This window comes from Petaurus breviceps, unplaced genomic scaffold, assembly GCF_028583685.1.
Source record: "Petaurus breviceps papuanus isolate PSGF00001 unplaced genomic scaffold, PetGlider_PUasm1.0 151, whole genome shotgun sequence".
NCBI classification, from domain to species: domain Eukaryota; kingdom Metazoa; phylum Chordata; class Mammalia; order Diprotodontia; family Petauridae; genus Petaurus; species Petaurus breviceps.
Genome location: NW_027185712.1, coordinates 14,885,153 through 14,897,723, shown reverse-complemented (window position 1 = coordinate 14,897,723; position 12,571 = coordinate 14,885,153). Strand labels below are relative to the sequence as shown.

The 12,571-nt window shown below is 38.0% G+C and overlaps 1 protein-coding gene across 7 annotated transcripts in view; it reads left to right on the top strand.

Moving 5' to 3' along the window:
* FHOD3 (formin homology 2 domain containing 3) overlaps positions 1–12,571 on the top strand; it is a 749,832-nt gene that overhangs the window by 621,482 nt on the left and 115,779 nt on the right. For 6 of the 7 annotated variants that reach the window (XM_069075779.1, XM_069075758.1, XM_069075747.1 and 3 more), the window contains 2 exons: positions 322–456; positions 5,661–5,711. In XM_069075779.1, coding sequence (XP_068931880.1) covers positions 322–456; positions 5,661–5,711 — 186 coding nt within the window. The remainder of the gene's footprint in view (positions 1–321; positions 457–5,660; positions 5,712–12,571) is intronic. The other variant, XM_069075767.1, reaches the window with a different exon arrangement.

The following is a 12,571-nucleotide window of genomic DNA, read 5'->3' as shown; positions in this document are numbered from 1 at the left end:
TAAGCTTTATACTTTTTATACTCAATTATAGGCTTTAATGGGTAAACTATTTCTTGTTTATATTTTCATTAGTAATTAATAATATTAATTATAATAGTTGGTCATTTATAATTAGATATAATTATTATTTATCTTTGTACTTTCCCCAATACATAGTAGACATTTATAAAGGATAATTGAATGAATAAATTATTCATTTGTGTTTATTTCCAAGATACTCTAGGTAGTGAAAACATAGTTTGTACTTGTGATTATTAACATATTTTGTTACCTTAATCACTAAGACAGTCTCTGAGTAATGGGAATATATTCTATTTTTAGGTCATCATTGAGCGGTCTTCTAACATCATCATTTCGTCAACACCAAGAGTCATTAGCAGCAGAAAGAGAGAGGAGACGGCAAGAGAGAGAAGAGAGGCTGCAAAGAATAGAACGGGAAGAAAGAAACAAATTCAAGTAAGAAATAGTTCTGAGATACATGACTTGATACCTGGAAAATTAGACTAGTAAATACTCACCAAGAATGCCAATACAATTGTATGTGAACGTACTGTAATATTAATACTAGTGTCTTGAATTCATATAAGTGCTTCAAGGTTTGCAAAACACTTTACTAAAATTATCTCATTTGAGCCTCACAACAGCCCTGGCAGGTAGACACTATTATTGCCCCTTTTTACAGGTGAAGAAACCAAGGCTGAAAGTGATTAAGTGATTTCACTAGGGTCACACAACCAGTAAGTGTCATGAGACAGGAATCTAACCTGTCTTCATGTCCTACACTCTGGATGCTATTCCATGTTTTTACATGATGGATATGATAAACTAGAAAGAATCCTGGATTGGGAGCCAGAATCTAGATGCAACTCCTAGATCTGATCCTTCCTACCTCGTGAACTTGCACAAGTCACTCAAACACTCTGTGCCTCTCTTTCCTCGTCTGTAAATTAAGGGTTTAGATGACATTTGAAATCCTTTCCAGCTTTAAAATGATGTTTCTGTGAATAGTTTTCATTTGAGGTTGTATCTATTTGACCAAGTTAAAATCAAAGATATTAGATACCAGAGGTATGTAGGTATCTAGGTAGGTTTTGTTATAGAATATTATAGAATCTTTCACAGAAATAGTCATAGAATGATACAACAGGAAGGTACCTTTGGGACAATTCGATCCTCTCATTTTATAGATGAGGGATAGTGCTTCAATGACTTGCCCAAGGTCAGCCACACACTCCTGTCATTGGCAGAAGTGCCAAGCTTTGAACCCAGTCTCTGACACCGAATCCAGTGCCTTTCCAATCTGCTTCCCTATCGCTCACCGTTTGCAGATGATCCATACTCTTCATACCCATTACCTAAAAAGCTCATTGTTGTCCAGATTATCGTTGCCATAAAGTGGCAACTGAGGAAATGATCAGAATCCAATTGAAATCTGATGAGCATAATTGTAAAATTACTTAAATAATAATATTTATATATCCACCTAGAAATCTGAAATTCCATAAGATGGTAAAAAGCCTATCTTGATTACCATATGAGTAGAAGGGGAAAAAATGATTTTGTAATTCTCGTGGCTATTTTTAACTTGTTTTATCAAGAGCCATATTCTTATGGTTCCTTCCAGATCTACCACTGTTGAATGTATATATATAGACTTAGTTATTAAATTCCACCTGAATAATAATAATACTAACAATATTCTCAAAACTCAAGCCATTGCCTATTCTGTGAGGGGGGAGGAGTGCCAACAGAGTGATAGGAGAATGTTAGATTGCTGTCCAGTGGAGACTTCCTAATTTGGGGTATCACTAAGGAAGGTAAGCCCCACTCTCCCAACAGAAGCCATGAAATACTGGTAACTTGGGATACAGTAGTATTACCAACTGGATTAGCACCTAGTCAATATAATGGAACTGTCTCTAAGAGACAAGGAAAATAGAAACAGAAGTATATGGTTACAAGCCAACCCTATTCAAAACCATCATGGTGATCTGTTTTGCGTGAGTAGTGGCTCTTTGTGTTTTGATGCAAAAAGAAGACAGGATATACTGGGGCGGGGGGGGAAACCCAGAAACACCTATACCCTACCTGCTGGAAATGCTTCAGTGCACATGGCACTGGCCAGTAAAGCAAGCAAGTTATGAGTGCATAAGAAAAGGCCTGGCAATGCAAATGCTTTCATTATGTGCCAGCATAATCTTAAAACCAAAAACGGATCTTTCCAGTTATTGGCAAAGACTTGGGCAAGTCATTTTACCACTATCAAGGACTGCTCCTTTTTGTCAATGATATCCTCAGCTCCAATAGCAGACAATAGTATTTTGTAAACCAATGCAAGACAATAACTTTACCCTTAAGTCCACATTAGATAACCTAAGAGCTAAAATATGAAAAAGAAAATGTTGAAGAACTTGAGGTCAATGAAAAACTTAAGTTAACATAAACTCCTGAAACTTTAGATATGAACAAAATAGCTGACAAAGGTAATACCAGTGTCAGATGATTTTTAAGAAAAGATGGATGTACTTGGACTAGAATTTCATAAAGCACTTTTTTCAGTTTGACAGCATAAATCCAACTAGCCAATAAACTGTATCAAAACAGAGCAATTCAAAAGCAGATATTTCCTATATATTCACTGTGAGTGAATGAATTCTCACAAAAGTTTTGACAAAAAGAGTAAAACTATTTCAAGATAAGCATAATGAGATATATAATATATATGTGTGTATATATACACATAAGATGAAAGATGGTGCTATGAAGAATATGCCTAAGGAAAGGTGCCAAACCCCCCCAAAAAGCAAGAGAAATGGAATCTGGAATCATTTATCAGTATCTTATTAGAGGTATCGGTAGACTCACATGTTCCATGCAAGAGAAATTAAACAGGCTGAGGTGTGGAATTGTTGTGTTTTTCCTTCATTCTTGAAGAGGACTCTGACATCAGGGAGATGATGCCGTGACTTGAAGTCCACTTTGATTTGAATGAGGGAGGCTGTGCAAGGTTACCAGCCTCACTTTCTCCTCCAGAGCCATCTGGGTCCAGTAGCGAGATATTCATCTGGAGGATTGCAAATGGCCCAGGAAACAATGGGAGGCCTTGGCCCTTTTAGGCTAATGCCTTTTCAAGTGCTCACTTTGAGTGAGGTAATGCCCATTCAGTGAATAGACCTCTTAGAGAGGTGAGGGAAGGAAGAAAGGAAGGGAGGAAGGGAAGAAAGGAAGGAAGGAAGGAAGGGAGGAAGGAAGGAAGGAAGGAAGGAAGGAAGGAAGGAAGGAAGGAAGGAAGGAAGGAAGGAAGGAAGGAAGGAAGGAAGGAAGGAAGGAAGGAAGGAAGGAGGGAAGGAGGGAAAGAGAGAGAGAAAAATCAAACTTGGAGGGGAAGACCTTTAGGGTTGCTAATCAAAATAGAAAAGGTTAACATTTACATTCACTCTGAGCCAGAAGGGCCCCAAAATAATCAAGTGGTGTTTGGGCACAGAGACTTATTGTTGTCCAATTAAAGAGGATTTAAAGAGTTAGGAAGATTGATATTTTGAGGTGCTAAACACAGAATTGTATGATTTCCTGTAGAGTCATGGGTCCCTTATTTCTCAGAGTCTGAAGTAGAACTAAAGAAATGCTGAAGATGGATAAAAACATCAATTTGAAAAAAAAAATCCAAGTTTAAAAAACTTTTTTTTTTTTTGCTTTTTGGAGGGGGGGGAAGTAGGGCAATGGGGTTAAGTGACTTGCCCAAGGTCACATGGCTAATGTGTGTGTTAAGTATCTGAGGCTGGATTTAAATTCAGGTCCTCCTGACTCCAGGGCCAGAGCTCTATTCACTGCACCACCTAGCCGCCCCTAAAGAACTATTGATGTTGACTCAGCCTAGAGCCATGAGCCTTTGTGTTGCTCTTTGCCCATGGCACTCCATCTCCCTACTCCATACCTTTTTACTTGGGGTCCCCCATGCCTGGGATGCTTTCCCTCCTCACCTGAACCTCCTGTGTTTTCTGATGTCCTTTAAGACTCAGCTTATGATAGATCGTAATCCTACAAAAGGCCTTTCCAGCCTCCCCTCTCCTACCTCCAGTGCCTTCCTTCTGAGGTTATCATCCATTTACATTATATATGTCTATACCTTACATGTATATTACTGTGCATGTCTATCTATTCATCTATCTTTCTATCTATAGATATATATGTATATTATATATATTTTTTTATATGTACCTTGTTAGTTATATGTTGTCTCCCTCCCAACCCCTTAGAATGTGAACTCCTTGAAGAGAAGGACTATGTTTTTGCCTTTCCTGGTGTCCCCAGTGCTTAGCACAATGCCCGATGCATACTAAGTATTTAATAAAGGCTTGTTGACTAGCTCAACAGAGGGGAGAAAAAGATGTTGGTGGTCTTCAAACATGTCAATAGTTGACCTTTGGAAAAAAAATTGATTAGACTTGTTCTGCATAGCCCCAGAAAACAGAACAAGGACCAACTGTTGAATTTATAAGGGGGTGCAATATGATGAGCAAGTGTAGTAGAGACAGATTTGAATTTGGAAGTGCCCTGGGTTTGAATCCTGATTTCTATCTGGCCACTGGACCCAGATGGCTTGGGAGGAGAAAGTGGGGCTGGTGACTTTGCACAGCCCTCTCTTATTTAAATCCAATTCACTTGCATTCCCTACTGAAGTAATTAAAATGGAATGGGGAAAGCAAGTTGAGAATCAAAACCTAACTTCCTCATATAGAAACATCTGTCTGAATTGTCTGAACCTGCCAGCATTTCATTGGCCTTGTTAGTTATTTAAAGACACATAAATAGATCATGGAAAAATCATCCTCTTCTGTGGTGGAATTTGGATCATCAGGATAAACCACAGACATCTGGGAATTACAGTTCCTGTAATCCCATAGAAAAAGTCTGGTTAAGTGAAAAATCAATTTAAAAAAAAGAACTATAAACACTTAGAAAGTAATTGGGATCTCAAGGTTGTTTCTTTTATTAAGTGAGCTAGGTGGCATAGTGTATAAAACAGTAGATTTACAGCCAAGAAGATCTGAACTCAAATTCTACCTGAAATACTAGTGTGGTCTTAGACAAGTCACAACCTCAGCCTCAGTTTCCACAGCTGCAAAACAGGGATAATAATATCACTTACCTTAGAGAATTATTGTGAGAATCAGACATGGTAGAATGTGATGGCATATGTAAAACGCTTTACAAACCTTCCAACTCTTTATGAATGCCAGCCGTTGTTCATATATTCCTATTTCCCTTTGTCTCTAACCATTACATTGAGGTAAGATGCTGATAGTACTTGAATCTTTTGATTGTGCTGAAAAGCACAAATTTGTATCTACTTATAAGGGTGTATCAAGATATGAGAAGGGATTTGCAAACTTTAAACCATTTTGTAAATGCTATTATCATTATTTATCATCGTTATTTTTGGTATTATTGTTATCATTATTATGTGATAGGGACAAAGGAAGGATCCAGACCTAGGAAAGTTTGAAACAGGAGAGTGCTTTTCCATCTACAGTTGTTTTCTCTTACTAAGAAGACTTTCATTATCTTCTGTTAACTGTTTCTTTATCATTTGATGATCATCTGAGGCTTTCATTTTTCCTATCTTTAAAAAATATTTTTCTTTGGTATGCTTCCATTAGCCAAGATTATTTAGACAAAAGAGAGGAGCAAAGACAAGCAAGAGAAGAAAGGTTTGTAAATCTGTCATTTTTCCCATTTTAACCACACAGTTCTTGGAATTAAAACACAAAACTAACCATGCATGCAAGAAAAACTATTAAAGTGAAATATTTTAATATGGTTACAGTTTAGTTATGTCCACTAACCGCTCAGATAACTGGTATGATTGAAGAATGGGATATTTTGGTTAACTGCATTTTATAAGTAAGTGCCATGAAATTACTAATGATGAGAGTATTTCTGGGTAAGATTTAAGGACCTTTATTCATTTCTAGAACTCACAGGTAAGATTAGGGGAAGGAAAGAGAAAGGAACATTCATTTATTAAGCTCCCACTGTATGCCAAGCACTGTACTAAATGTGTTATAAATATCTCACCACAACTTCCTGTAAGGTAGGTGCTATTATCATTCCCATTTTAAAGTTGAAGAAACTGAACTTCTTGAGGTTAAATGACTTGCCCAAGGTCACACAGATAGTAAATATCTGAGACCAGACTTGAACTCCTGACTCCAGGTCCAGTGCTCTGTCCACTGCATCACCTATAATAATTTTATTTATCAATCTTTTAATTAAATGATTTTTTAAAAATCTTACCAAATAAATACCTCTATTCAGGTTGCCAGTTCTTTGGATTCAATGTCAATACACTTTTTGAAAAAAAAATACAGGATTAGAGTTGTCTCTAATGACTCTAAGCAAAGTAAGCCACTTGAATATTGGTTAAAAACTATCTTTTTTTTTAAATTCTGTGTACTTTATAGCCAAGACAGGCTAATAGAAGGTATAATAGATAGAGTGTAGGATTTGGAGACAAGAAGATCTAAGATGAAATCTCACCTCTAATGTTTACTAATAGCATCACCCTGGGCAAGACACTGAACCTTGCAGTGCCATAGCAAGCCCCTTAAGTCCCAGATGCTTTGTGGTCTTTCTTAGTGGAGGAGGTTTCCCACCAGCAGTTCTCCCTGATAAAGTCAGAGATCCTTTCTTTGTTCAAGTCCTGTCCAGCTCTACATGTGCCCTTCTTCAACACTAGAGGATGCCTGGTCCTTCTGAGTGGCTGTGTCATTGAAAAGTGATGTGTGGATACCAGCACTTGAACAGATTAGCAAAATAAGGCAACCAAAAATGGAGACACTCCTTTTATTTGGAAGAATTCCTAATTATCAGAGTCTATAGAATTTGCTTTAAAAGTAAAAGTTGATTTTTTATCTTTTGTCTTTGTCTAAATGTACGATTTCATTGGTGTGGAAACTGCCTCCAATTGCTTAAATTGGCAAACCATCCACAACCTATATTAGAATGTTGGCTGGGGTACTAATTTAAGTAAGTTACCCAGAGTCACGTAACGGAGTAGATGTCAGTCTTCTACCTACTATAGAACACTGACTCATCCAACTAGATAATTACGATGCCTAAAAATCAAGTGTAGCCAAGAACTATGGAGCAAATGGGAAACCAAAAGGGAAACCGAGGTGTTTTTATGATCTTCTAAGCATTTTTTTCCATTGAGGGGATTTATTTAATTTTATTACATATAATTGTCCCAATAATAGTCCTTGCATGATGGTAGCATGTCTTGTTCTGTTTTTAAAGAACTGAGGGATTTGGAGAGTTTAAATGTGTTTTAGATAGAGTTCCGGATTCCAAACATTTTTAGGTTGGGTGATTGTACTGTTAGGTTATGTCCACACACGGGCAAACAAAAACAGCTGTAGTTGTTTAAAAGCTACTGGTGAGGTCTCATGGTATTGTGTCTTAATGTCTGAGCTATCTCTGACAGACCTTGAAATGTACTGAGGATGATTGGGAAGGAGCTATTTCATTTCATTATTTTTGGCTGCTTATTTTTCTCCAAATAAGACAATTAAGATGGTCCAAAAGGCTTGGCTGATTGCCTGCTCTCTTCTTCCCCTTCCTCTTGCACCCACTCAGATTCCAGGATACACTTTGAATGGCCATGTTTTCTCTTTTAAATGCTGTCCAAGTCCACCCTCCCCGCCTCCAGCCCTCCACCCAGATTCAAATACTCTGTTTCTATAGCCCATTAGTGACAAATAATTATAGCTACAGCTTGTGGTTCTACAAGTTGGTGCTTCGCTGTTTTAGGGTTTTCAGCAACCCAGAATTGTGCTTTGTTTTAAAAAAGTGTCTCTTAAAAAAAAGAAAGAAAAAGTTTCTCTTGGGTACTTTATTTCTGAAGATCTATATGGATAGCACCAGGAGAATAAGGTTTTCCCTAACTCAATGCAAACCTGATAGATTGAGGAGCAAATGAAGAAAATCCCAATTCATTGAGAGTTGGGAAGTGGAAACAAACTAAAAGCTGGGGTGTGGGCTGGAAGACAGATGATATTAAAGGTGAAGGAGAACACAGAAACAGGAGTGATTATCTAACCAGTCTTCCAAATAGCTGAAGATGTTTAGTGGTTCATCAAGCTGATGGGGCCATACTATGCCACTCCACAGAAAGATGGCATTTAGGACAGAAATCACAGGAGGAGGTGGTTGATTTCATTATGCCAGGTAATGGTTAACAAGATAAATACCACTGTATAGTCTTTTTTTTTAATTTTTCAAATGCTTTATTAACTTCTGATTTACATCATTCATTTCTGCCAGATTTTGAGTTACAAATTTTCTTCCCATTTTTCCCCTACCTACCGCCCCAAAATAGCAGTCCCAAGGATATCCCCTTCTCCAATCTACTCTCTCCCATATCTTCTCCCACACCCCCTTCAATTTTTCCAGTAGGATATGGTGGATCTCTATGCCCCAGTGCCTGTACATCTTATTTCCCAATTTCATGTAAAATAGCATTAATAATAGTATATATTATATATATACATATATATATATAATTTTAAACATTTGATTTTAAAACTTTGAATTCCAGATTCATTCAATTCATCCCTTGTCACCCACCCTTACTGGAAAGATAAGCAGTTCAGTACATGTGTAACTAGTGCAAAACATTAACATAGTAGATATATTGTAAAATATTGACTATATTTCCCTCCCTCCTATCCCATCTCCTCTCATTATATTCCTCTCTCACCTCTTAATTTCACCTTTTAAGTATCATCTCTTCCTATTAAATTGGTCCTGTGCCCTCCATCTATGTATACCTGTATACATATATACACACATTCACATATGTATTCATACGCTCTTATACCCTCCGATATTGACTGATATATATATATTTCTATTCCCCTCAACTATTTTCATGATGAGAAAAGCTTCATCAGTTAGAATTATCATTTTTCCATGTAGGAATGTTAATAGTTCAACTTTGATAAGTTCCTTACAATTTCTTTTCCCTGTTTACCTTCTCATGCTTCTCTTGTATCTGAATGTCAAATTTTCTGTTCAACTCTGGTTTTTTCATCAAGAATTCTTGAAAGTCCTCTGTTCCACTGAATGACCATATTTCCCCCTGAAACATGATACTCAGTTTTGCTGGGTAGGTGATTCTTGCTTTTAATCCCAGCTTCTTTGCCCTCTGGAATATCATATTCCAAGCCCTTCAAGCCATGAGTGTAGAAGCTGCCAGATCCTTAGTTATCCTGATTGTGTTTCCACAATATTCAAATTGTTTCGTCCTGGCTGCTTGTAATATTCTCTCCTTGATCTGGGAATTTCAGAACCTGGCTATAATATTCCTAGAAGTTTTCTTTTTGGGATCTTTTTCAGGGGATGAATAGTGGATTCTTTCAACCTCTATTTTGCCCTCTGGTTCTAACACATCAGGGCAGTTTTCCTTGAGAATTTCTTGGAGGATGATTTCTAAGTTCTTTCTTTCATCATGGCTTTCAGGTAGTCCAATAATTTTTAAATGATCTCTTCTGAATTTATTTTCCAGGTCAGTTGTTTTTCCCATGAGATATTTCACATTGCCTTCTATTCTTTCATTTGTTTGGGTCTGTTTAACAGCATCTTGATTTCTCATAATGTCATTAGCTTCCATTTGCTCCAATCCAATTTTGAAGGAATGATTCTCCTTGGTGAGCTTTTGAGATTCTTTTTCCATCTGGCAAATTCGGCTTTTTAAGCCATTCTTCTTCTCATTGCCTTTTTGAGCCTCTTTTGTCATTTGAGTTAGTCTGTTTTTAAGGTGTTATTTTCCTCAGTCAGGCTGTTGATACTCATTTTGTAATTTTCTTGCATCGTTCTCACTTCTCTTCCCAATTTTTCCTCCACTTCTCTTATCTGCTTCTTAAGGTCCTCTATGGCCTGTAACCAGCTTGTATTTTTGTTTGAAACTTTTGGTGCAGGAGTTCTGACTTCACTGTCTTCCTCCTGTTCCATGTTTTGATTCTTTTTGTCCCCAAAATAGGAGTCTAATATTGGATTCTTCTGTTCGCTTTGCTTCCTTTGCCTGGTCATGTTGCCACTCAATTACTTGAATTTTGGAGTTTTTTTTGCCACAGTAGGACTCTGCTACCAGACAGGGGAGCTCTGTACCAAATACTGGGGTTTTCTCAGCTGCCAGAGGTATTAGTTGGGTGCCCTCTCTGAAGCCTCCACACACTCTGGCAAGCTGGTCACACACCCCAGGACCTCTACCTTAGACCACAATCCAGGTCCAAGCACGTTAAAGCAAGAGCAGTTACCCCTCAGACTGATTGCTTGGTACTCCTACACTCCGAAGGCCAGGAGGTGAAGCTGCCACTTGGTGGCAGCTGTGCTGCAGCCCTCAGCAGCTTCTCACCCTAGGGGTAAAAGCCAATGCACTCCCAACTACTGGGTCCCAAAGTCCACACTGCACTGACCTCTCACTTTATCCTTAGCATCTATGTGTTGATAATTCTGGACCGCCACAGCTGCCTAGTGATCTGGAGTCCTCCAATCGGTGATTGGTTAGGGCTGCCCTGGGGCTAAAGCCTCACGTGGAGCTGAGCTCAGCTCCTAGAATGCTGCGCTGGCTGATTCCTGCCGGCCTGCTGAGCTGTGTTCAGTGGGTGGTTAGCTTCTCTGTGTCATTTTGTGAGTTCTGTAGCTCCAAAGTTTGTTCAGAGTCCCCTTTTACATGGATTGGAGATTGTGAGAGCCGGAGCCCCGCAGGTCCTGTTTCTACTCCTCCATCTTGACTCCACCACCCACTGTATGGTCTTATGTTTGTTCTTCACTGACACATTTTTTGAGCATGATCATAGATGTCGAGTTGGAAGAACCTCAAAAGTGGTCCAGTCTATGTCTCTATCCATCTATCTGTCTGTCTATCTATCTATCTATCTAGGAAGAGAAGAATTTTATCTTGGGAAATATGAAGACTCAACATTGAATAAATACCCTGAGGAGAAGATTTAAAGGAAGAAAGGGCCTTGTAAGATAAATACAATTAAGGAAGAAAAAGGAGGAAAAAAATAACAAAGAGGCCAAAAGAAAAGTTGTCACAAAATTGGGAGAGCCAGGAAGCATAGTGCCACAAAATACAGGAAAGAGTTCTAAGTCATAGGTGATTAACAGTACCACAGAGAAGTTGAGTATGATAAGAAGTGTGGGAGAATAGTTTACTCTCATCAAAATTTTGGGTTAGAAATGGTTTAGAGGGCATTTAGTCCAACTCCTTCACCAATGTAGGAATTTTTCTCTAGCATTTCTGACAAATTATTTTCAAGCATCCTCTTAAACATTTGCATTGTGATAGGGAACATTCCATCTCATAGAAGAGCAATCATTGTTCAGTTCTGTTGGATCAATTGAGCTCCACAAAAATTATTAAAGCGCCCAAAATTCAACAAGCTTATTTATTGAATGCTTACTATGTGCCAGACATTGTGCTGAGTGATAGGGATTCTGAAACAGAAATGATCAGTCCCTGCCCTCAAGGAGCTTTCATTCTATTAAGGAGATAAAACCTGCCCACAAAGAAATCATCACAAAGCAATTTGAAGGGGGAGAAAACTCTTAGAATTACAGTAATTGAGGAAGGTTTCACAGAAGAGATGGCACCTACCTTTATCCTCAAAGGAGTATAAGGTTATGGGAGCTGAAGATAGAGGTGGAAATTCTGCCCTCCAGGCCCAGGAATGGTGTGAGTGAGTGAACAGAGATAGGAGGTGGTATGCATATAGAGTCACAGAAATAGATTGTGACCTATCTTAGTTAGACACAATGTGTGGGAGAGGAATTAATAGGGAACCAGAATGCGGGATGTTTGTGTGCTAGGCTAAGGAGTTTGTATTTTATCTAAGGCAGAAGGGAGCCATCAAAAGTTTTAGAACAGGAGAATGATATAATCCTGTGCATTAGGAAAATCATTTTAGCAGCTGTGTAGAAGATGGATCAAGGAGACACCAGAATTGGGGAGACACATTAGAAGCCTAGTACAATGATTTCAGTAAAAGAATTAAACAATAATGATTAATAATGCCAGTGATGTTAGCTGTAGCCATCATTTTTAAATCACTTCAAGGTTTGTAAAGTACTTTATAGGCATTATCTCTTTTACTCTCCATAGCAACCATATGAGAAAGGTGCCATTATTATCTCCATCTTAAAAATAAAGAAACTGAGAATGAGAGAAGTTAAATGACTTGCCCAGTTAAACTAAGCCAATAAGTATCTAGAGGGACTTGGCTATAGTAGATGCCTAATAAAGGTCATTGATGCATTGACTTGAAGCAAACTTTGGGTCCAACACTCTTGACGCTACCATGAATCCATTAAGAACAAGCAGCAGCAAAACAAGGATTGTTTTTTTTAAAAAAACAAACAACTTTTTTTTCTAGGGTTACTAATTATAGATAAATGTGGAAATATTAGTGGAAATATTATTGATATATAATATACCTGAATTCCTGAAAAGCATTTGACAAAGCCACCCCTCTTCCAGACTTTCCATTTCTGTTTAAGGCACCAC